Below are 25,817 nucleotides of genomic sequence, written 5' to 3'. Positions count from 1 at the left end.
TTAAAACTGAAAGGCACCTGTGTTTGGCTAAATAGCTCACTTCTTCTTGTGCTTTGACTGGTTTGATTGAAAAACTCATCCAGCTGTTACACATTAACATTAGTGGCATATGCATGATTATAGGAGACTGATCAATCAGCACACAGCAAGAATTCGGTGCTTAACTGAGATCCAGGTCCTTTTAATTTAAATGGTATTTTACAAATCCTGTCCTAGCTCAATGTGTCCTCCCTGACATGGATTATCTGGTCACCCTAGATAACCCAATTAAAAAAGTAATAAAGTACAACTCCGACACTGACCAAAAAGCAATCATTTGCGTGCCGTTTGCGGTAAATCCCTTGTTGTAAACAATAACTACTAATCGAATTTTAATAACACAGAAGGATTCAAACATCGCCTGGCTGTTTCAGAATGCTTCGTTTTTGCTTAACCCGATAACATGTCTTATTGTAGGCAGTCCGGGCTAAATGTTAGTAAACGAAAATAAAGTTTATTTATTTAAAACTGAGGTACGCCTATCTAAAATCCAACAACAAGCAATCCAGCGAAAGAGGAAATGCTGCTTTCTGAAACTGACCCCAGCCGTTCGTAAAACTATTTATATTCATGGCTATATTTCACTGTTTGTCCGCTTTTTAGTCTTCACCGAGTAGGCCTATAGTCAATTAAACCGCAGATAATACCTAAGTAATAACAGGCGCTCTAAAACTACTAAAACGTTAAAACTGGACTGCATTATGCGTCTAGTTTCGGTCGCAAACCTACAGTCGATTTGTACGACAGACACGCGTATTTAATAAATGCTTCCCAGCGATTATTAATTGCTTTTATAAAACAAAGACCGAACTGAGAATGATACTAAAAAAAACCTTAGCATAACTTAAACCATCTAAAAACAGAAAACAGCAAGTCGTCAACAAACTACAATTAAAAAGATATGTCGTCAGACAATATTACATATATTCTTACCTCTTGCAACGCGACCAGCAAAATCAAAAAGACAAGCCTTGCTGTGGCGGGGGAATGTGGTCACGTACGGCAGCCAATCAGAACCGTAAAAACACATCCCCCTGTCGGCGAATGTCTACTGAGCTTAAACAAGAGAAAGGCGTCTTCGCCGATATGCCGAATTAATGCTTAACCAGCTTATCCCTTTATGAAGTTAGTTTAGTCTAAATTAATAAATTCCACAGACTTAGCTCTTAAAGCATATAGCAGCAAACCTTTAACATACAACTAAAAACACCTTCGGCTGACAAAGAGCATATGATAACCCAATTAAAAAAGTAATAAAGTACAACTCCGACACTGACCAAAAAGCAATCATTTGCGTCCGTTTGCGGTAAATCCCTTGTTGTAAACAATAACTACTAATCGAATTTTAATAACACAGAAGGATTCAAAACATCAAGATTTCAAACATCGCCTGGCTGTTTCAGAATGCTTCGTTTTTGCTTAACCCGATAACATGTCTTATTGTAGGCAGTCCGGGCTAAATGTTAGTAAACGAAAATAAAGTTTATTTATTTAAAACTGAGGTACGCCTATCTAAAACATTAAAACTGGACTGCATTATGCGTTTAGTTTCGGTCGCAAACCTACAATCGATTTGTACGACAGACACGCGTATTTAATAAACGCTTCCCAGCGATTATTAATTGCTTTTGTAAAACCAAGACTGAACTGAGAATGATACTAAAGAAACCTTAGCACAACTTAAACCATCTAAAAACAGAAAACACCAAATCGTAAACAAACTACAGTTAAAAAGATCTGCCGTCAGACAATATTACAAATACACTTACCTCTTGCAACGCCAGCAGCAAAATCTAAAATACAAGCCTTGTATAGCGGACACCTGGAAGCGGTCACGTACAGTACGGCAGCCAATTAGAACCGTAAAAACACGTCCCCCTGTCGGCAAATGTGTGTCAATATGTTGTAATTACATATTCTAAACTACAAACATTTTCTGATATATTAGACTGTGAAACTAACATATTTGGCAAGCTTGTAATAAGTGTAGTCTAACAAAATACAATTAAGCAAATCGCCTGCACTGTTCATTAGCTCAGAAAATGCGGGCTTTGACACAATTTAATGTTATGAAAATGCGCTATACAAATGAACAGTATATTTTCATGAGAGGTCGATTTGGCTACATACAGTATGTATATGCTCTCCTCTCAATAAATAGAACATTTTAAATCATAATGAAGTTCACAAACAAACATTCCCATAGTACGATTTGCCTTTAAACCCAAACAACTTCAAAAACATGAAACATTCACAGTCAATTTGACGTGGTTTTACTTTATAACACATAAAACACAAACCAAAATACAACCGAATTCGCCCTTCTCATGTAATACAAACTGTCATGTCACAAATAAATAGGTCAAACAAGAAGTAATGTACAGTACAATTAGTAGTCCCATACTACTGCCATTTACACAAACTTTATACAAAAAACTTCAAAACTTCACGCTCACAGCAACAGTAATGTACAGTACAAGTAGCCCTATACACCTGCTATTTACACAAACTTTATACAAAAAACTTCAAAACGTCACGCTCACAGCAACAGTAATGTACAGTACAAGTAGTCATATACTACTGCTATTTACACAAACTTTATACAAAAAACCTCAAAACTTCACGCTCAGACTGTCAGAGCAACACAACAAACATATTAAACTAAAAACAGAACACGCTAATACAAAACAAACTACTCCGGCGAGTCATCACATCTCTAGCTAGACGAAGGGACTGCGCTATCTGCAATGTCTACAATAGAAGAAACGTTGCATTCGTCGTCAAAAGAGAACTGAAGGCATTCCTCAAAAAGAAGATGCTCTTCAATAGCTTCCTCTTTGTCCATTAATGATGTTATATTCCGTCGTTTTAAATAGTCCACCAGAGTACAGTGTCCGACAGTCAATGTATAATCTGCGCCGTCATCATTTTTCACTTTTAAAGTTCCGCGTAATACTTTTGAAAATGCCCCCGATTTCTGCAGCATCCTGCAGCTCTGGCATCGTGCAAACCTGCTCTGGCTGTCCCAAGTATCCTGCCGGCTTCCACACAGGGCACACTTCAGGCTTGCCTTAATCTCAGCTCCACATATGGAAGCCTTCACCGTCACAACCGATTCCTCTTCTTGTACAGCGTCCGCGTCTCCCACATCCAAATCGCAGATCTTCTCAATCATGCTCTCTACGGTTGTTGTTAGTTCCACTTTCCCTTCAAAAACTCTAGTCGAAAGCTCCGTAAAGACGTAAGATGAGTCAACCTCCACGTCATGGATCAGTCTCTCCCAAACGCAAAGACTCATCTGGGCAGTTCCATCAAAGACTGTGAATCTCTTCACCTCTTTGTCGCTGCCTCTAATGCTTACAGTTTTCTGCAATGACGCTGCCACGACCTTGGCTTTCACCAAAGGCACCTATAGGAATGAACACCAGTCATTACTTTTCTAAACTTCTCATCCAGAAATAGCGAAATTTTACAAAAGGTGTACATTGTCATTGCAAACTTATTCTTAAACGCACCTTCTTGCCTGCCGGCAGAGCTGTGACATCAACCAGTGTCTGCCTAACGGGTGCTGCAGGTTTCCGAAAAGGAAACGTCACCTTCGTTACAGACAGCTCGGTCAACTGGTTCCCCATCACGTCGAAGTCAGACGTGCCTTTAAAACCTACCAAAAAAAAAAAAAAACCAACAGACATTAATACATACTCAGTAACAACCATGTCCTGGAAAACTGTGCTCTGTAAAGCAATACTTACTCAAAGCCTTTCTGACATGTGTCAGGCGTATTGCCGTGCCATTATCTGAAGCTTGGCTGAACAGCGCACGCTTTCTCGGACTGAAGATGGTCACATCGTGAAATTCTTCACGTCCAGTCTGTAGTACAGCATTAAAAAAACCTCTGTTTTTAGTGGTGAATTTTAATGCTGAGATAGAGTGGATATAGCCACTGACTACGTCTGTGTCCATCCTCATTTTCTTCGCTGGAGTCTCCATGTCGAAAAAGCAATTAGAAAAACATGCAAAACACCCCAATATATATACTGCTGGGACATGCCATTAACCTCCCCTTATTACACGACTCTCTGGAATGCTTGATTCTGATTGGTCAGGTGAGACATTTGCAGGTTTGTTCTTTTCAAATAATAACCGCTCTTTTCAAATAATAACCGCTCCAAAGTAATAACGCATAGCCGCTACTACTTGTATGTTTAAAATGTTAGTCACGTCGTACTATATCGTTTCGCCGAAAGATAAAAATGTTAATTTAAAACAAATATGCCAAGAAAATGTTTCAAATTCATATTCATATATTGTCTCGTGTAGAGTTAATGTTGTCTACACTGACTATAATTTATGTTTTTGTATTTGGGTACATATGTTTGTTCCTTATTTTATTTTTCCTTATTTATATAATTCTCTATGTCCGACATGGGGACTGCACCTAATTTAGTTGTACTTGTTACAATGACAATAAAGTTATTCTGATATTCATGTCCAGTTTTTTTCCTTATGTGGCAAGTAGCCATGTAATAAACTGGATAATGTACAGGCAGCCGGTAATTATCGCGAAATAAGCCCCGACAGTGTGATACAAGAAGCGGAGAGTCTTGTATCACACTGAAGGGGCTTATTTCGCGATAATTACTGGCTGCCTGTACATTATCCCTTACTTACACGGCTACTTGCCACATAAGGAAAAAAACTGGACATGAATATGAATTTGAAACATTGGCGTCGGGTCCTGATCACACGGTCGGGGCTTATTTCGCGATAACTACCGGCTGCCTGTACATTATCCCGCTTATTACACGACTCTCTGGAATGCTTGATTCTGATTGGTCAGTTGAGACATTTGCAGGTTCGTTCTTTTCAAATAATAACCGCTCTTTTCAAATAATAACCGCTCCAAAGTAATAACCCCTAGCCGCTACTACTTGTATGTTTAAAATGTTAGTCACGTTGTACTAATTATCGCGAAATAAGCCCCTTCAGTGTGATACAAGAAGCGGAGGGTCTTGTATCACACTGAAGGGGCTTATTTCGCGATAACTACCGGCTGCCTGTACATTATCCCTTACTTACACGGCTACTTGCCACATAAGGAAAAAAACTGGACATGAATATGAATTTGAAACATTGGCGTCGGGTCCTGATCACACTGTCGGGGCTTATTTCGCGATAACTACCGGCTGCCTGTACATTATCCAGTTTATTACACGGCTACTTGCCACATAAGGAAAAAAACTGGACATGAATATCAGAATAACTTTATTGTCATTGTGACAAGTACAATGAAATTAGGTGCAGTCCCCATGTCGGACATAGAAAATTATATAAATAAGGAAAAATAAAATAAGGAACAAACATATGTACCCAAATACAAAAACATAAATTATAGTCAGTGTAGACAACATTAACTCTACACGAGACAATATATGAATATGAATTTGAAACATTTTCTTGGCATATTTGTTTTAAATTAACATTTTTATCTTTCCGCGAAACGATATAGTACGACGTGACTAACATTTTAAACATACAAGTAGTAGCGGCTATGCATTATTACTTTGGAGCGGTTATTATTTGAAAAGAGCGGTTATTATTTGAAAAGAACGAACCTGCAAATGTCTCAACTGACCAATCAGAATCAAGCATTCCAGAGAGTCGTGTAATAAGCGGGATAATGTACAGGCAGCCGGTAGTTATCGCGAAATAAGCCCCTTCAGTATGATACAAGACTCTCCGCTTCTTGTATCACACTGTCGGGGCTTATTTCGCGATAATTACCGGCTGCCTGTACATTATCCAGTTTATTACACGGCTACTTGCCACATAAGGAAAAAAACTGGACATGAATATCAGAATAACTTTATTGTCATTGTAACAAGTACAACTAAATTAGGTGCAGTCCCCATGTCGGACATAGAGAATTATATAAATAAGGAAAAATAAAATAAGGAACAAACATATGTACCCAAATACAAAAACATAAATTATAGTCAGTGTAGACAACATTAACTCTACACGAGACAATATATGAATATGAATTTGAAACATTTTCTTGGCATATTTGTTTTAAATTAACATTTTTATCTTTCGGCGAAACGATATAGTACGATGTGACTAACATTTTAAACATACAAGTAGTAGCGGCTATGCGTTATTACTTTGGAGCGGTTATTATTTGAAAAGAGCGGTTATTATTTGAAAAGAACAAACCTGCAAATGTCTCACCTGACCAATCAGAATCAAGCATTCCAGAGAGTCGTGTAATAAGGGGAGGTTAATGGCATGTCCCAGCAGTATATATATTGGGGTGTTTTGCATGTTTTTCTAATTGCTTTTTCGACATGGAGACTCCAGCGAAGAAAATGAGGATGGACACAGACGTAGTCAGTGGCTATATCCACTCTATCTCAGCATTAAAATTCACCACTAAAAACAGAGGTTTTTTTAATGCTGTACTACAGACTGGACGTGAAGAATTTCACGATGTGACCATCTTCAGTCCGAGAAAGCGTGCGCTGTTCAGCCAAGCTTCAGATAATGGCACGGCAATACGCCTGACACATGTCAGAAAGGCTTTGAGTAAGTATTGCTTTACAGAGCACAGTTTTCCAGGACATGGTTGTTACTGAGTATGTATTAATGTCTGTTGGGTTTTTTTTTTTTGGTAGGTTTTAAAGGCACGTCTGACTTCGACGTGATGGGGAACCAGTTGACCGAGCTGTCTGTAACGAAGGTGACGTTTCCTTTTCGGAAACCTGCAGCACCCGTTAGGCAGACACTGGTTGATGTCACAGCTCTGCCGGCAGGCAAGAAGGTGCGTTTAAGAATAAGTTTGCAATGACAATGTACACCTTTTGTAAAATTTCGCTATTTCTGGATGAGAAGTTTAGAAAAGTAATGACTGGTGTTCATTCCTATAGGTGCCTTTGGTGAAAGCCAAGGTCGTGGCAGCGTCATTGCAGAAAACTGTAAGCATTAGAGGCAGCGACAAAGAGGTGAAGAGATTCACAGTCTTTGATGGAACTGCCCAGATGAGTCTTTGCGTTTGGGAGAGACTGATCCATGACGTGGAGGTTGACTCATCTTACGTCTTTACGGAGCTTTCGACTAGAGTTTTTGAAGGGAAAGTGGAACTAACAACAACCGTAGAGAGCATGATTGAGAAGATCTGCGATTTGGATGTGGGAGACGCGGACGCTGTACAAGAAGAGGAATCGGTTGTGACGGTGAAGGCTTCCATATGTGGAGCTGAGATTAAGGCAAGCCTGAAGTGTGCCCTGTGTGGAAGCCGGCAGGATACTTGGGACAGCCAGAGCAGGTTTGCACGATGCCAGAGCTGCAGGATGCTGCAGAAATCGGGGGCATTTTCAAAAGTATTACGCGGAACTTTAAAAGTGAAAAATGATGACGGCGCAGATTATACATTGACTGTCGGACACTGTACTCTGGTGGACTATTTAAAACGACGGAATATAACATCATTAATGGACAAAGAGGAAGCTATTGAAGAGCATCTTCTTTTTGAGGAATGCCTTCAGTTCTCTTTTGACGACGAATGCAACGTTTCTTCTATTGTAGACATTGCAGATAGCGCAGTCCCTTCGTCTAGCTAGAGATGTGATGACTCGCCGGAGTAGTTTGTTTTGTATTAGCGTGATCTGTTTTTAGTTTAATATGTTTGTTGTGTTGCTCTGACAGTCTGAGCGTGAAGTTTTGATGTTTTTTGTATAAAGTTTGTGTAAATAGCAGTAGTATATGACTACTTGTACTGTACATTACTGTTGCTGTGAGCGTGACGTTTTGAAGTTTTTTGTATAAAGTTTGTGTAAATAGCAGGTGTATAGGGCTACTTGTACTGTACATTACTGTTGCTGTGAGCGTGAAGTTTTGAAGTTTTTTGTATAAAGTTTGTGTAAATGGCAGTAGTATGGGACTACTAATTGTACTGTACATTACTTCTTGTTTGACCTATTTGTTTGTGACATGACAGTTTGTATTACATGAGAAGGGCGAATTCGGTTGTATTTTGGTTTGTGTTTTATGTGTTATAAAGTAAAACCACGTCAAATTGACTGTGAATGTTTCATGTTTTTGAAGTTGTTTGGGTTTAAAGGCAAATCGTACTATGGGAATGTTTGTTTGTGAACTTCATTATGATTTAAAATGTTCTATTTATTGAGAGGAGAGCATATACATACTGTATGTAGCCAAATCGACCTCTCATGAAAATATACTGTTCATTTGTATAGCTCATTTTCATAACATTAAATTGTGTCAAAGCCCGCATTTTCTGAGCTAATGAACAGTGCAGGCGATTTGCTTAATTGTATTTTGTTAGACTACACTTATTACAAGCTTGCCAAATATGTTAGTTTCACAGTCTAATATATCAGAAAATGTTTGTAGTTTAGAATATGTAATTACAACATATTGACACACATTCGCCGACAGGGGGACGTGTTTTTACGGTTCTAATTGGCTGCCGTACTGTACGTGACCGCTTCCAGGTGTCCGCTATACAAGGCTTGTATTTTAGATTTTGCTGCTGGCGTTGCAAGAGGTAAGTGTATTTGTAATATTGTCTGACGGCAGATCTTTTTAACTGTAGTTTGTTTACGATTTGGTGTTTTCTGTTTTTAGATGGTTTAAGTTGTGCTAAGGTTTCTTTAGTATCATTCTCAGTTCAGTCTTGGTTTTACAAAAGCAATTAATAATCGCTGGGAAGCGTTTATTAAATACGCGTGTCTGTCGTACAAATCGATTGTAGGTTTGCGACCGAAACTAAACGCATAATGCAGTCCAGTTTTAATGTTTTAGATAGGCGTACCTCAGTTTTAAATAAATAAACTTTATTTTCGTTTACTAACATTTAGCCCGGACTGCCTACAATAAGACATGTTATCGGGTTAAGCAAAAACGAAGCATTCTGAAACAGCCAGGCGATGTTTGAAATCTTGATGTTTTGAATCCTTCTGTGTTATTAAAATTCGATTAGTAGTTATTGTTTACAACAAGGGATTTACCGCAAACGGCACGCAAATGATTGCTTTTTGGTCAGTGTCGGAGTTGTACTTTATTACTTTTTTAATTGGGTTATCATATGCTCTTTGTCAGCCGAAGGTGTTTTTAGTTGTATGTTAAAGGTTTGCTGCTATATGCTTTAAGAGCTAAGTCTGTGGAATTTATTAATTTAGACTAAACTAACTTCATAAAGGGATAAACTGGTTAAGCATTAATTGGGCATAGGCGAAGACGCCTTTCTCTTGTTTAAGCTCAGTAGACATTCGCCGACAGGGGGACGTGTTTTTACGGTTCTGATTGGCTGCCGTACGTGACCACATTCCCCCGCCATAGCAAGGCTTGTCTTTTTGATTTTGCTGGTCGCGTTGCAAGAGGTAAGAATATAGGCTATGTAATATTGTCTGACGACACATCTTTTTAATTGTAGTTTGTTGACGACTTGCTGTTTTCTGTTTTTAGATGGTTTAAGTTGTGCTAAGGTTTTTTTTAGTATCATTCTCAGTTCGGTCTTTGTTTTATAAAAGCAATTAATAATCGCTGGGAAGCATTTATTAAATACGCGTGTCTGTCGTACAAATCGATTGTAGGTTTGCGACCGAAACTAGACGCATAATGCAGTCCAGTTTTAACGTTTTAGTAGTTTTAGAGCGCCTGTTATTACTTAGGTATTATCTGCGGTTTAATTGACTATAGGCCTACTCGGTGAAGACTAAAAAGCGGGCAAACAGTGAAATATAGCCATGAATATAAATAGTTTTACGAACGGCTGCGGTCAGTTTCAGAAAGCAGCATTTCCTCTTTCGCTGGATTGCTTGTTGTTGGATTTTAGATAGGCGTACCTCAGTTTTAAATAAATAAACTTTATTTTCGTTTACTAACATTTAGCCCGGACTGCCTACAATAAGACATGTTATCGGGTTAAGCAAAAACGAAGCATTCTGAAACAGCCAGGCGATGTTTGAAATCCTTCTGTGTTATTAAAATTCGATTAGTAGTTATTGTTTACAACAAGGAATTTACCGCAAACGGCACGCAAATGATTGCTTTTTGGTCAGTGTCGGATTTGTACTTTATTACTTTTTTAATTGGGTTATCATATGCTCTTTGTCAGCCGAAGGTGTTTTTAGTTGTATGTTAAAGGTTTGCTGCTATATGCTTTAAGAGCTAAGTCTGTGGAATTTATTAATTTAGACTAAACTAACTTCATAAAGGGATAAGCTGGTTAAGCATTAATTCGGCATAGCGGCGAAGACGCCTTTCTGAGGCGGACATTTTGTTTAAGCTCAGTATAGACATTCGCCGACAGGGGGATGTGTTTTTAGGGTTCTGATTGGCTGCCGTACGTGACCGCTTCCCCCCGCCATAGCAAGGCTTGTCTTTTTGATTTTGCTGCTAGCGTTGCAAGAGGTAAGAATATATGTAATATTGTCTGACGACACATCTTTTTAATTGTTGTTTAAATTGTTGTTTGTTGACGATTTGCTGTTTTCTGTTTTTAGATGGTTTAAGATGTGCTAAGGTTTTTTTTTAGTATTCTCAGTTCGGTCTTGGTTTTATAAAAGCAATTAATAATCGCTGGGAAGCATTTATTAAATACGCGTGTCTGTCGTACAAATCGATTGTAGGTTTGCAACCGAAACTACTAACATTTAGCCCGGACTCCCTACAATAACACATGTTATCGAGTTAAGCAAAAACGAAGTATTCTGAAACAGCCTGGCGATGTTTGAAATCCTTCTGTGTTATTAAAATTCGATTAGTAGTTATTGTTTACAACAAGTGATTGTCAGCCGAAGGTGTTTTTAGTTGTATGTTAAAGGTTTGCTGCTATATGCTTTAAGAGTTAAGTCTGTGGAATATTAATTTAGATTAAACAACTAACTTTATAAAAGGATAAGCTGGTAAAGCATTAATTCGGCATAGCGGCGAAGACGCCTTTCTGTGGCGGACATTTTGTTTTCGCGGCAGACATTTTCTTTACGCTCAGTAGACATTCGCCGAAAGGGGGACTTGTTTTTACGGTTCTGATTGTCTGCCGTACGTGACCGCTTCCAGGTCTCCGCTATAGCAAGGCTTGTGTTTTAGATTTTGCTGCTCGCGTTGCAAGAGGTAAGAATATATGTAGTATTGTCTTTGTGCCATTGCACTACTAAGAATGGTACAGTGCAAAATCTGTCTGTACGTTTATGGGAAGTTTATCATGCAGCTGCATATACTAATGAAATGTATGTACAAATGCACCTGTCAATCATTAACTGATGCATGTTGTCTTTGTAGACTGAAGGGCTGTGATATCACAGGAATCAAAAGTAAATATTTTTAGGGTGATGTCTATCAGCAATCGTGTTTGAGGTTTTCTTAAGTTGAATAACATTGAAAGGTATATCAACTTTACATGGTGTTTTCAATGAAGGTGACTGTTGGCAAATGTTTATGAAATGAAACTTGTGTGTCACTTTTCTCTGCAGAGTTGTGCTGGACTGCCACCCTTGAGGAGAAAGTGATATACGGTATGCTTTGTGTACTTAGACAACATACACTGACATACACTGTGTGCAGAATTAGGCAAGTAATATTTCCGGAGATATTTCTTGCCAACAGTTGGGCAGAATTATACATTCTGAAGTTTTTCTTTTGCTCTAAGTAAATGTACTTAGAGAAAATGTTACATTATAGTTTCACAAAGGAAAATAAAAGAAAAGCACTTCTGTGGGCACAATTATCAAGCAATCAGAAACTAAGTGGATTTTTTTCACTTAACTATCAACAGAAATAATAATGAAATTGTCTGAAGTCTATATAAGGAACAACGAACGTCACCAAGTTTATTGTCCTGTATCGTCACCTTTATTCTGAATGACCATCATCAGCCTGTTTGCCATTGAACCACCGAAGTCTTTGTTTTGATCCTGTCTTATATTAGCCACGTCAGCTAGGACCGTGTCCCAGATGCTGATCTGAGAAGTGTCCTGCTTGCTTGGTAAATCTCATACTTCACTCGGGCTGTGTAGCTCTTAATGGGCGTTGAGTCAGGCGATGATGACAGCCTGGTCATAAGTCAGTGACCTTTTTTGTCTAATCTATGGAATACTTTGATGCATGGGAAGGGGCACTGTCTTGCATGCATATCAAGGAGACAGGCACTGTTGTGCATGAATATCATAGGAAGGGGCAGTGTTCTGCATGCATGTCATAACATTTTTGAAAGCTGCTGAAATTTCCTCTAGAAATTGGCAGTAGTTAATTTTATACCACCTGGAAGTCTGAAAGAGCCAACAAGTTCATCACTGATAACTGCAGCCCACACCATCACTTCTCCACTGCCCTGTGGGTGCTCGAAGAAGATGACCATCCATGGACCTATCCATCTGCTACAAGAGTCACTCTCACCTCATCTGATTTTTTTCACAAAACCTTTATAAAATCATTCTTGACATGTCTGTGTGCATTCTTGACTTTTTAGCTTGCATACCTTTATTGCGTAGAGCTTATATTACAGCAATTCTGATCCTAGTGATTTCATGTAACACACTACAAAGTGCTTCCAGAGCGTTCAGATTGCAGTTGTTAAAAGTGGTGGCATTTGATTCTAAAGTCTTCTTTTTAATTGAACACATAACTTTGGCAGTTATTTTGTTGCCTCGCTATATGCTGCTTCCATCCTCTTTGTGTGTTGCCCACAAAACAATCAATTGTACAATAATTATGTTTTGAATGTTTAGCAGGTTTGGTTATTTCGACTGGCACTTTAATATTTTGATTTTCTTCTGTCTGCAAGGTGCTTTTCTGGCCCATTTCAGTAATCATAAACATGCTTCATTCTGCATAGGAAAGTATGTTTTCCTGTTATCAAAACAAAGTACTCAGATCAAAAACCAAACATTTTGCCATTTTTAAACATTCTGTTTTAGGTTCATCTGGACTGAAAACATTGGTCGACAAGATACAAATAAAGTACATGCCTAATTCTGCACACAGTGTACATATCACAAACGTGGGTCAGTTAGTGTTGAGGTGAAACTTTTGTGTGTAATGCAGATGTGACAGGTAAGTGTTTTGTCTGATTAAAAAAAAAACATAAGTCATGAGGCATATTTATTTTAGGATAATGAGTGTAATGGTTAAAATTCAGTTTGTAGGTTGTGTAACTTCCAGACAGTTGCTGAGTCAGCTGCATCACTGACTTACTGTAAGTGGTGAGAAAGCTGTTAGTGGAACTGCTCCTGATTGATGTGCACTATGTATACACATTTGATGGCTTTGTGACAACATCAGTGCAAAGTACAGTTGCAAGCAGGTGTGCTTCTCCCCCCCCCCCCCCGTTCATCTGCAGATGCCTCGCACAAAGGCTTCCCGGCGTTCCGCAGCAGCGAAGAAGAGGCTGTTGGACCGGCAGCGAGCTCCTGATAGTTTTGATGTGGCTATGACTGATGACGGGGTTAACCCGTTTCCCCCCTCTCGGAATACCAAAACGGCGATGACTGTGACTAATCGGACGAGCCACAACCAACGGACTGACCCCGCTGCTGCTGCCGTCCATGTCGTGGCTATGACTGATGACGGGGTTAACCCGTTTCCCCCCTCTCGGAATACCAAAACGGCGATGACTGTGACTTTCCTGACGAGCCACGACCAACAACCTGAGCAGGCCGCACAGCAGCGGCCTGTGTCCGTCATGGCTATGACTGATGACGGGGTTAACCCGTTCCCCCCCTCTCGGAATACCAAAACGGCGATGACTGTGACTTTTCCGACGAGCCATGACCACCGGGTTCCCGCCCTGGGTGCCATTTGTAGGACCGTCGACGAGTTCTGTATGCCTTTTCTTGATAAAGATAAGGCAAGGACGGACGAGGTACTGCAGCCCCCTCATAAAAGAAAGGCTGCAAAGTGGACTGACCCCAAAAGTGAACCAGAATGTGAACCAGCATGCGAACTTGAAACAAAACTTGAAACAAAACTTGAAACAGAACTTGAAACAGAACTTGAAAGTGAACTTGAACTGAGAAATACCCTGGCAGTGCCAAACTATTACCCAACCGTGGATCAACAACAGCATGTGAACCCTGTAACTATCTGTGTATCTCCTCATTTTCCTCAGGCACGTGCAGTGAGAGGCTCATTCCATCAAGGACACCCACGATTTGGAGTCAACAGTAACAAGCAATGTGTTGCTAATAGTTTGATTGCTATAGTAACGTGTAAGGTAAAGAATGTTTTAACCTGGTCAGTCACAGACATTGATCAAGTGCTGCTGAAAGGAGATGACCTCTACACTACCATCAGAGATGCTAGGAGAATTGGAGATGCTTCTGGGTATCTGTTAGTTAGAGATCTACCAACAGAGTACACATTGAATGGTGATAAATATGAAATAAACTACCATGATGACATGTTTGTTGGCTTGTTTGGTGTCAGTGAATATGGAGATATGGGTGACATTTTCATGTCAGCTGATGCAGCGGTAAGAAGAGTATTCTCACAGTATGATGCGTGTCTTTTTACTCTTAAAGTAAATACATGTGCCATCATTAAGCAAGGGTCATGGTATGTGGTGATCGACTCCCATTCCCGACGAGGAGATGGAGCAAGCGACGCATCAGGCAGAAGTATATTGGTGTGCCACTCTACCATAGATTCTTTGCTAGACCATGTGGATACCCTAGGACTATCTTTAGATGCAACAGGGGAACAGTTTGAGATTACAGCTGTGAGTGTGACTAGTCGAAGCATCCTGCACCAGCATCCAGATGGCAACTGCCCAGCCACCAGCGTCAACCAGCTTACCAGCATGTCAGGCCATCCAGACGGTAAGTCCTCAGTCACCAGTGTCAACCAGCGTACCAACATATCAGACCATCCAGACGACAACTCCTCAGTGACCAGAGTCCAGCAGTTTGCCAGAATGTCAGACAGCCAATATGGTGTGGTAAGGCCAAATGTGACACATGGTACAGACCCTGAGGTTGATGTCCGTGTGAACAATGAAGGTGATGTAGTTTTTATCAGTGAGCTACGCAGTGAGCAGTTTCTGTTCAGTCCTTTGACAATCCAGCAGCAAAGAAGGCTTTCCTGTAAGCTTGGTGTGGTGTACATTGATCATGGCCATGTAAACATGGATGCAGAGTTTCCAATGGGTGATCCTTGCAGAATGGTGCCAATCACTGGTGATGGCAACTGCTTTTTCAGATCTCTGGCTTTTGCTATTACTGGAAATGAGAAAGAACACAGGAAAATTAGGTGTGCTATTGTTGCTCACATACTAAGAAATGAATCCAGGTATGTTGCTTGTCTTAGAGATGGTCACTCTTCTGTCACTGAGTATGTCACTGCATCACGGATGAAATATGTTGGTACTTGGGCATCTGAGGTAGAGATTCAAGCTGCCGCTGATCTGCTTGGTGTGGATATTTTCACATACTCTGACAACAAATGGTTGAAGTACTCCACATGTATTGGTTCTGATCAGAGAGGTATATACCTGAAACATTGTAATGAGTCACATTATGAGGTTGTAATTTGTGTGAAAGGGCATGACACTGAGGGTTGTGCAACACAATGCTCTGAAATCGATAACACACCATCTGAAATGGCATCAAGTCGACGAAAACTTGAACGAGAAAAAAGACGGTATGAAGTAAGTATGGTGTACAAGGAGGAACAACTTGAGAGAAGCATAAAGCGCTACCGTGAGGATGAAGTGTACAGAGAACATGTTAAACAGTCAAGTATAAGTAAGTATGCAACAGATATGGGGCACCGCAAATATGTACAGCAGTCAAGTGTGAGCAAATATGCAACAGATGATAGACACCAGCAACGTGTAAAGCAGTTGAGTGTGAGCAAGTATGCGACAGACGTTGAACACCAGCAACGTGTGAAGCAGTCGAGTGTTAGGAAATATGCCACAAATGTTGAACACCAGCAATGTGTGAAGCAGTCAAGTGTTAGGAAATATGCCACAAATGTTGAACACCAGCAACGTGTGAAGCAGTCAAGTGTAAGTAAATATGCCACAGACATTGAACACCAGCAACGTGCGAAGCAGTCAAGTGTAAGTAAATATGCCACAGACATTGAACACCAGCAACGTGCGAAGCAGTCAAGTGTAAGTAAATATGCCACAGACATTGAACACCAGCAACGTGCGAAGCAGTTAAGTGTTGATAAATACAAAACAAACAGCGATTTTGCTACTGCAGTAAAAAAGAGAAATGTTGAGAAACGAACTAAGCAGAAGGATAAAAGAACAGATATTGCGTATGTGATCGAACAATTTGGAGAGAAAATAAATACAGGCCCTGTATACATTTGCTCAGTTTGTCATCGAATGTTGTTTAAATACCAAGTTGTGATATGCAGAAAAGATGAATACCTAAAAAAATCACAAGGAGTTGCATTACTGGCAATGCAGTGCATAACTGACACATACTTACACAAATGTATAGATACTTGTTCTGATGATTGTAGCAGTCTGTTGGGCCCTACAGGTTCATTATGGATTTGTCACACATGTCATAGAAAGATTCTTGATGGGAAAATGCCAGCAGAGAGCGTTGGAAACTGTCTAGCTCTAGACCCAGTTCCTCCTGAGTTGCAGTGTCTAAATACTCTGGAACAACATCTGATTGGTATTCATATTCCTTTTATGAGAATTGTGTCTTTGCCAAAAGGTGGACAAAATGGTGTTCATGGTCCTGTGACTTGTGTCCCGTCAAGCATTTCGAATGTAGCTGAATCTTTACCAAGAGTGAATAATGATGACCTTATGATCCGTGTGAAGTTGAAGCGGAAGTTAACTTACAAAGGGCATTACAAATATGAATTTGTGCATCCAGAAAAAATAAAGAAGGCTTTGGTGTATCTTACAGAGAATAACAAATTTTATAGCAATGTGCAGTTCAATGATGACTGGATTAATCCCCTGCAGAAAACTGAAGTGCCTGGTGATGTAAGTGACATACATGCAGATGAAGAGCGTAATGAAAATAACATGGAGGATGAGGAGATGGATGAAACTCTGCATGATAGACAACAACATGGCATGCACATGGATACGTGTCTTCAACCTGTCGACATAGCACAAGAGGTGTTGGATCAACACTTTGATGGAATCATGTCTATGGCACCTGCAGAAGGAAACAACCCAGTGAGGCTTCTAACTGATGAGTCAAATGAAGCTAAATGTTTTCCAGTCCTTTTCCCAAAAGGAACAGGCACTTTTCATGACAGAAGGAAGGGAAAACTGACACTGTGTAGGTATTTAAATACAAGAATTCTTAATGCAGATGGACGTTTTGGGAAAAACTTGGACTATATATTTTATGGGCAGTATTTGTCTGAGCTTCAGCAGGTTGTGTCAAATGTGTCAATTGCTGTGAGAAAGGGCTATGATGCACGGGATAAGTGTCCTGTCACATCAGAAACTTTGACAAATAAGGAGTCTCTACAAAAGATGTTCAATTTTGATGAAGGTTATAAATTTCTAAGACCAATCAGAGGCACCCCTGTTTTTTGGCAAAGTGTTCAGAAAGATCTGTTTGCAATGGTAAGACAGCTTGGTATTCCCACATGGTTTTGCTCATTTTCTTCTGCTGATTTACGCTGGAGAGAACTTATGACAGCAATCTTCAAACAAGATGGCATAGATGCATCAAGTGCTGAGCTTGACTGGTCAGAAAGGTGTGCACTGTTGAAAAACAATCCTGTGACAGCTGCCAGAATGTTTGATTATCGATTCCACTGCTTCCTAAAAGATGTCATCATGTCAGAAGCACAACCCATTGGCAAAATAGTTGATTATTTCTACAGAGTAGAATTTCAGCAACGAGGATCACCTCACACTCACTGTTTGTTTTGGGTGGAAGATGCGCCTAAGGTTGGCAAAGATGATGAAGATGAGGTATCAGCTTTCATTGATCAATATGTGACATGTGAAATGCCAGAGGGTGACGATGAAATGCATGAAATTGTATGTAGTGTACAGCAACATAGTAAGAGGCACTCAAAAACATGCAAGAAAAAAGGGAAAACTTGTAGATTCAATTTCCCACGTCCTCCAAGCAACAGAACATTTGTGTCATCATGCAAAGTTGGAGATGGTGAGACAGACGGACAGCCCCTGAAAAAAGAAGTAGCAGACGCTATCATGAAAAAAGTGAAGGATGCTGTACTAAACCCTGAGGCCAACTATGACTCTGTTGATTCCTTATTTAGTACAATTGGTATCAGTCAGGACATATTTCAGGCTGCGTACTCAAGAATCACAAAGAAAACTACCATTGTTCTTAAGAGGAGACCATGTGAAGTGTGGGTCAACCAATATAACAGAGACCTTTTACGCTGTTGGAATGCAAACATGGACATTCAGTTTGTGGTTGATGCATATTCATGTATTGTGTACATCATTTCCTACATTTCCAAAGCTGAGAGAGAGATGGGACTGCTACTGGCAAATGCTCAGAAAGAGGCCTCCCAGCAAGGTAACCTTGATGCAAAAGAAGCTCTTCGCCAACTTGGCATTGTTTTCCTGCACAATCGTGAAGTTTCGGCCCAGGAAAGTGTTTATCGTCTGACTAACATGAGGTTGAAAGAGGGATCACGAAAGGTGCAGTTTATCCCAACCGGAGAAAATGTGGTAAAAATGAGCCTTCCATTGAACATCATACGGAAGAAAGCTGAGTGTGAGAATGAGGATGAACAAGGTATTTGGATGAACAGTATCACTGATAGATATAAAGCCAGACCAGAAACAAAAGAGTTTGCAGTAATGTGCCTGGCGAGATTTGCATCTGAGTACAGAATACTATGTAAGTCTCAGAGCTCATGCCCTGGAAGTGTGCAGTTGGACAGAAAATTAGGATTTGTGAAGAAAAGGACACGCACAGAGGCAGCCGTTGTTCGGTATGCTCGCTTTTCACCCACAAAGGACCCAGAAAAATATTACCACAGCATTTTGCAACTTTTTCTGCCACATTATTTCGATGCACAATTAAAACCTTCTACTTTTGGCAGTTACCAGGAATTCTATGAGACTGGTTGTGTCAAGTTCTTTGATGATGAATTGCATTCAGTAAAACTGGTTGTGCAGTCAAACATGTCAAGTTTTGAAAAGGAATCACATGCAATTGACAAAGCTGAAGAAGACTTACAGCAGCATGGTGTAATGGAAGATGCCTGGGCAGAGATTTGTCCGGAAACTGAACGTGAACGGCTAGAGTGTCTTGCTAGCAAATCCAACACTACACCAGAAATGAGAGAACAACGTGATGAGATACCAGATTTGTTACCAAGGCCGAGGCGCTATATGTTGCATGACAATCCTTGTGGTATGTCCAGGCAGGAAGCACTGGCTTTGCTTCGCTCACTGAATAACAAGCAGTCTGAGACTTTTTACAAAATACGAAACTGGTGTTTACAGAAGGCACGTGGTGAAAACCCAGAACCATTTCATGTATTCATATCTGGACCTGGAGGTGTGGGCAAGTCAGTCTTGATCAAAGCAATACATTATGAGGCAGCTCGTATCTTGCGTCAGTTGTCACAAAATCCAGATGAGACACACGTGTTACTGACTGCTCCAACTGGGGTTAGTGCTTACAACATCAAAGCTGCAACAATACACGCCTGTTTCCATATTGCAACGGACGCAAAGCTGCCATATGAACCACTTGGAGATGAAAAAATAAATTCATTGAGAGCTGAACTGGGAAACCTGCAAATATTGATCATAGATGAAATTTCAATGGTTGATCACAAGCTGCTTGCATGTATTCATGGCAGATTAAGACAAATCAAACAAATTGGAGATTATTCTGCTTTTGGAAATGTCTCAATCATTGCTGTTGGAGATTTCTACCAGCTTTGTCCTGTGAAAGGGAAAGCTTTGTATACTGAGGGTAAAGCTGTTGATCTATGGCAGAATCATTTCGCTATGGTGGAGCTGACTGAAATTATGAGACAGAAAGACATGCAGTTTGCACAGTTGCTGAATCGGCTAAGGAAACGCAAAAGGGGTGATGCAATGCTGGAGGAAGACATTGCTATGCTGAAACTACGTGTGACAGGTGAAGGACAAGACAGTACTGGTCTTCATATTTATGCAACCAATGATGAAGTTGATCAACATAACTACCATATGCTGCGGAAGATCTGCTCAGACCATGTCATCATTCATGCTCAGGATTTTCAAAGGGTTGCTGCAACTGGCAGACTGGAAAAGAAACATGGACATCATGCTAATGTTCAGAAGACATGTCTCCCCGAATCACTACATGTAGGTGTCAATGCACGAGTAATACTTCTGAAAAATATTGACGTTTCAGACGGCTTGGTAAATGGTGCATTTGGTACAGTTAGTGACATCTGCTTTGATACTGATGAGGATTTTCCATCAGAGATATACATCACATTTGACAACGAAGCAGCTGGAAAGTCACTCAGGGGAAAGAAGCCATGCCTAAAAGCAGGGTTGGACAAAGCTACACAAATCAAAGCAGAGGAGGAGAGAGTGACAAACAGTGGTGGAACACGACGGCAGTTTCCATTGAAATTGGCTTGGGCTTGTACAGTACACAAGGTACAAGGTCTGACAGTAGATAAGGCTGTTGTATCACTAAAGAAGATATTTGCAGCTGGACAGGCATATGTAGCATTAAGCCGTGTCACTTCTCTGGAAGGCCTTATAATAGAAGACTTTAAGGAGACTGCTATATATGCAAAACAAGACATTGAGACTGCAATGCAAAGCATGCCTGCATTTATTGAGCCCGTCATGGAAGTGCCATCATTATGTAAGATTTTACTGCACAATGTTGAAGGACTTACATGTCACCTGGATGACCTAAAGCAAGACAGAAGGTATATGGAAGCTGATATCATCTGCTTGACAGAGACATGGTTAAATTCAAAGGAAGACACAGAAGGTGTACAGCTGCCTGGATTTTCATACCATGGGAAGCCCAGACATCAGGCATATGATGGTAGTGATGCTATCTCTGCTGAACTGAAGAAGCAACAACATGGTGGTGTGGGTTTGTATTATAAAGAACATACCAACTGTACTGTGACTGATGTGCAGTGTGTCAACATTGAGTGTGTGCAGTTCAGTGTGGGCCTACTAAGAACAACAGTCTTGGTACTATACAGACCACCCTTGTATAATCTAACAATCTTTCAGAAGAACCTGATGCAGTTGATCACTCAGTTGGACAGTGTGGAAGGTGGGAAAATCATCATGGGCGACTTCAATGAAAATCTTCTGGCAGTAAGTACAATTGCTAATTTCATGGAAGAACATGGGTATGCTCAACTTGTGAAAGAAGCAACCACTGGGAAAGGCACTTTGATTGATCATGTGTATGTGAAAGACATTGTGACTAACAGCATCTCTGTTTCAGTAATGCCGACGTATTTCAGCCATCATGAATGTGTAGTGCTACATTATCTGTAAGAAACTGTATAAAAAAACAAAAAAAAAATTTGTCATGCAGTAAATCATTTGGCAGTAAGTACAATTGCTAATTTTATGGAAGAACATGGGTATGCTCAACTTGTGAAAGAAGCAACCACTGGGAAAGGCACTTTGATTGATCATGTGTATGTGAAAGACATTGTGACTAACAGCATCTCTGTTTCAGTAATGCCGACGTATTTCAGCCATCATGAATGTATAGTGCTACATCATGTATAAGAAACTGTATAAAAAAATATGAAAAAATTTGTCATGCAGTAAATCATTTGACAGTAAGTACAATTGCTAATTTTATGGAAGAACATGGGTATGCTCAACTTGTCAAAGAAGCAACCACTGGGAAAGGCACTTTGATTGATCATGTGTATGCGAAAAATATTTTGACTAATAGAATTTTTATTTCAGCAATGTAGATGTATTTCAGCCATCATGAATGTGTAGTGCCACATTATCTGTAAGAAACTGTATAAAAGACATTATGAGTAAGAAACATAAATTTTTTGCTGCAGTGATAGTTTTCTGGGGTGCGTCAGCCTCGGGAGGCTGGCACTGCGACTGGGGCTATGGCTGTACTAGGGGGGATTGGCAGGGAGGCTTGGCCTGGTGCCAAGCTTTGGGGGTTAGGCCTGGGGCTGGCCGTCAGCTGCTACCACTGGGGTTGCCGGTAGGCTGTGGGGGGCTAGGACTAGGGCTGGCCTTCAGAAGGCTGCAACTAGGCCTCAGAGGTTGGCAGTGGAGCTGGTGTTCCAGGGCTTGGCATTTAGCCTGAGGCTGATGTTGGGCTTTGGGGGTTGGGGTCGACCTTGAGGGGGCTGCTGCTGGGCCTGGGGCTGGCACCATGCTTTTGGGGGCTGCGGCTGGGCTTCAGGAAGCTGGCACTGGGGCTGAGGCAGGGGGTACTAAAGCTGGACATGGCGGCCTGTTGCTGGGGATAAGTCTGAGGTGGGCTGCTTGGGTTACCACTAGGCATAGGACTAAGGTTACGGGAGGGTCACTAGGGCTAGGCATAAGGGGGCTAGGATGGGGCACATGGCACTGGGGGTTGGTGTGGGGGCTAGGGGAAGTTTAGGACAGAGCAAGCAATGTGGTCTTTGAAAAGGGAGGTAATGTGCTCTGTCAAGTACCTCACAACAGCAGTATGCCAAACTTGTTAATGTCATGAATTTTCCACAAAAAAATAAACAATTTTAGATGTCCTGTGATATAATTCAGTATTTATTAAATGCATTGTTGCCTATATAGAAATTTTGTGTTGTGGGCCAGTACAGTGCACTGAACCTCTTTACAAAGCACCACACACTTGGAAAATGTAAATGTATAGTTGCTTATGTAACGTAGAATATATAATTACAATGAATTAAATGTAAGGAGATGAAGAAGTACCATCAGATGTAGACACTACCAAACTAATGTCTTGTACCACAAAACGTGCTGAAAAGACACAGAATTTCACAAAGCAAGGCTTTGATTGAAAAGAATGGTGAGAGGGTGAAGAGGCACAGACATCTATGGGCAAAGGTAAGACCATATACTGACATGTCTCTGTATAGTGTCGTAGAGTGTACTTTCACACTGTAAAAGGAAATGGACATATGTACACTGACTGTATTATGGCATTATGTATATGATGTAATTTTTGGAGTAATGTGTATGTTTTGTGTGTTTCTTGAAACAGCTAAAATGAAGTAACACTAAACAGTCATACATGTGGATGACCTAAAATCTAAGTGGGAAAGCTGGGCAGTGTGTGTGAGACATTCATCTAGACACAGTGGATGTGCCATGACTGGGTGGGCAAAGCAAAGGTACGTGAGTGACAGTTTCTCACTTAACATGAGCATGCTAGTTAAGACATACCAGTTTGCAGTGTATGAGCTTATAAATTGGGTAACTAAGTATTGTCAGAAATCCCTACTACATTGTTATATTCCATGTTTTAACCTGCCTTCTCCTATGTATAACCTCAGGTTACTAAGGCACAACTGTCATGTGCTTCCCTGATGATCAAGCCAACACACATCTGTCTGTTGAAGCTCTGCTATACTGCATCCTCCGTCATACAGCTGTACATTGGGAGTGTGACACATCACACTGAATGCTGCATAGCCAGAGGAGCAGGCGCTGACCTTGTGAGTTTGCCTTTTTCAGACATTTCTTCCTCTTTGGTGTAGTTCTAGTTTTACTCTGTCAGTGTTTGTCTAACTTACATGCCAGTTCATGCTTTTAATCTTTTAATCTTTTCCAGCGCCTGCTGTTGATGACACTGACCCCATGCCCACCACATCAACTTTCGTTAACACATCACACTGCCTGGTACGTTGGAACAATGAGATGGGCTGGCCTGGTGAGTTTGCCTCTTTGATGGATTATTTTGTCTGTGAAGTAGTTTCACTTTACAACTGCAAGTGTCTGATTGGCTGACATGCAGCTTTCTGGTTTTACTCTCTTTTCCAGTGCCTTATCTTCATATCAGTGACACCGTACTCACCACATCAAGTTTCCCTGCGCCCATGTTGTCGACAACCAAAGCGTTCTCTAAAGGACTCAGAGACTGGACACAGACAGTATGAACTACACACAGATGCCTGAAGTGAAATGCACCAGAAATCATCTCCACACACTATAGTCTGACAGCAAAGGTACTTTGAGTGAAATGTGCTGCTGCTTGTGGATGTTTATTGCTATAATGTCTCACAATTTTTCTTGTAGTATTTATTGAGTTATTTTCACTTTTACTCTGCAATAACAAAACATTAATGATGTGTTGTGACAGTTCTGTAGTACATAATATGTCATGTAATTTACAGTCATGATGCCATGGTTAAATTGATGTCAAAATAACGATCCAGCTTTGTTTGTGATGCCTGTGTTGACTTACACCAAATTGTATATTCAAAAGAATATTGCCATGTAGGGAGTTGTGTAGTATATATATACAGTATGAGTGCTACTATCACACTTTGTGGTCTTTGTACACTGTGTATGTAAGAATGGCATACACATCATATGCGAAATATTATGTCAATTGTGCTGGCTCAACTATTGTGGCCTCAATGTACTTTTTCAGCCTCCTCAAACAATGACACAAACCTAAATGTTTGGTTAAGACAAATGTAGTCAATTGCAATTTTACAATGTGTATAATGTGTTTTATATTATGTCTCTAATGAATAATAATAAATATTATAATCATTAATACAGTCATCATTCTTAAGCATGTTAAATACACATGTAAATGTCAGAATAAATTTTAATTAGCGTATAGGTGAAACAGGCAGTGAAGAAAATACGCATACAAAAAGTGCAGTTGAACCCGGTTATGTTGCCGGCCTAGGTGGTTGCCAAAAAGCGTCGAGATAACCGATGATCGAGATAACAGAAAACCAATATGGGGGCAATATACCATGTTGACATATGCTTGAAATTTATTTATGTGCGTTAATAAATGAGAATGTACATGCACTGGTTTTTGGTGTTTTTTTACACAACAGCGTTGCCGCGATTTGTTTGCTGACGCGATCGGCATGTTATATAAATGTACATACATGTTGGCTAACAACAAAAGGCATATGTGCACCAACCAAAAGCAGACATTTACCAGTATATAATATAAACCACCGTCGATTCTCGATAGAAGCCTTTAATTATATCATCCAACATTGCAAACACAAAGATCGCTCACAAAATCACATAAAAACCTGTGGGGTGTAGTTCGTTGTCACAAAAAGCAAACCAGTGTCAAAATCAAATTCACAAGTAATTTCGCTCTGACAGCTCTGAAAAGTATCGTACACGCAATTAATATGGTTTCTTTACAAAGTCTAAAATGCTTTGTTGCTTTTTGCCTTTGACAGTCTACTTGAAAATAAATGCTTCGATATTACTTATGCTGTCTAAAACAGTTTCATCCCCTGCAAAAGAACCATACCGTCGATTTTTTGTAGCATTTTTATCACCTCACTGGCAGAGGGAATTTGTTCCAAATCTTCGTCCGCATCTTCTTCATCTTCGTTGTCATTGCCGCATGCGGATATGCTTGGCTTTGGTTTTGATGGGGATTTACCTAGATCGCGTTTAACCGCTGCGTTGTTCAGCAAATTACCATGCGAATGGGATTTGAGTACGCGCTGTTTAGCACGTGAGATACATTTTAAAAAGCCGGCGATTAGTCACAGGGATCGAGATAACCGATGTTAAGTGGCGATTTTGGCCCTCTTTCGGGCTCGAGATATTAGGGTTCAGCGACATAAAAGAATCGACATAACCGATGAGAAATGCT

General features: G+C 40.3%; 3 protein-coding genes and 1 long non-coding RNA gene across 4 annotated transcripts; 3 read left to right on the top strand and 1 right to left on the bottom strand.

Moving 5' to 3' along the window:
• Positions 1 to 2,289: 2,289 nt before the first annotated feature.
• On the bottom strand, positions 2,290 to 4,573 carry LOC140587666 (uncharacterized). The gene is made up of 3 exons (XM_072709206.1): positions 3,792 to 4,573; positions 3,555 to 3,700; positions 2,290 to 3,448 (listed from the first exon to the last, which is right to left on the bottom strand). The coding sequence occupies exons 1-3, from the start codon at positions 4,027 to 4,029 to the stop codon at positions 2,756 to 2,758; spliced, it is 1,077 nt and encodes a 358-aa protein (XP_072565307.1). The 5' UTR covers positions 4,030 to 4,573; the 3' UTR covers positions 2,290 to 2,755.
• Positions 4,574 to 5,805: 1,232 nt separating this feature from the next.
• LOC140587665 (uncharacterized) lies at positions 5,806 to 8,117 on the top strand. Its single transcript, XM_072709205.1, has 3 exons — positions 5,806 to 6,624; positions 6,714 to 6,859; positions 6,966 to 8,117. The coding sequence occupies exons 1-3, from the start codon at positions 6,387 to 6,389 to the stop codon at positions 7,656 to 7,658; spliced, it is 1,077 nt and encodes a 358-aa protein (XP_072565306.1). The 5' UTR covers positions 5,806 to 6,386; the 3' UTR covers positions 7,659 to 8,117.
• Positions 8,118 to 11,387: 3,270 nt separating this feature from the next.
• On the top strand, positions 11,388 to 16,769 carry LOC140587752 (uncharacterized). Its single transcript, XM_072709279.1, has 3 exons — positions 11,388 to 11,576; positions 13,400 to 16,066; positions 16,740 to 16,769. The coding sequence occupies exons 2-3, from the start codon at positions 13,400 to 13,402 to the stop codon at positions 16,767 to 16,769; spliced, it is 2,697 nt and encodes an 898-aa protein (XP_072565380.1). The 5' UTR covers positions 11,388 to 11,576.
• A 5,785-nt stretch (positions 16,770 to 22,554) lies between these two features.
• On the top strand, positions 22,555 to 23,853 carry LOC140587722 (uncharacterized). Its single transcript, XR_011989401.1, has 4 exons — positions 22,555 to 23,056; positions 23,214 to 23,343; positions 23,506 to 23,667; positions 23,784 to 23,853. It is a non-coding gene; the product is annotated as an uncharacterized lncRNA (long non-coding RNA).
• The last annotated feature ends 1,964 nt before the right edge of the window (positions 23,854 to 25,817 follow it).

The sequence above is a fragment of the Paramormyrops kingsleyae genome, chromosome 2 (assembly GCF_048594095.1).
Source record: "Paramormyrops kingsleyae isolate MSU_618 chromosome 2, PKINGS_0.4, whole genome shotgun sequence".
In the NCBI taxonomy this organism is placed as follows: Eukaryota; Metazoa; Chordata; class Actinopteri; order Osteoglossiformes; family Mormyridae; genus Paramormyrops; species Paramormyrops kingsleyae.
Note: the sequence above shows the minus strand (reverse complement) of the source record. Positions and strands in the feature narration are given on the sequence as shown.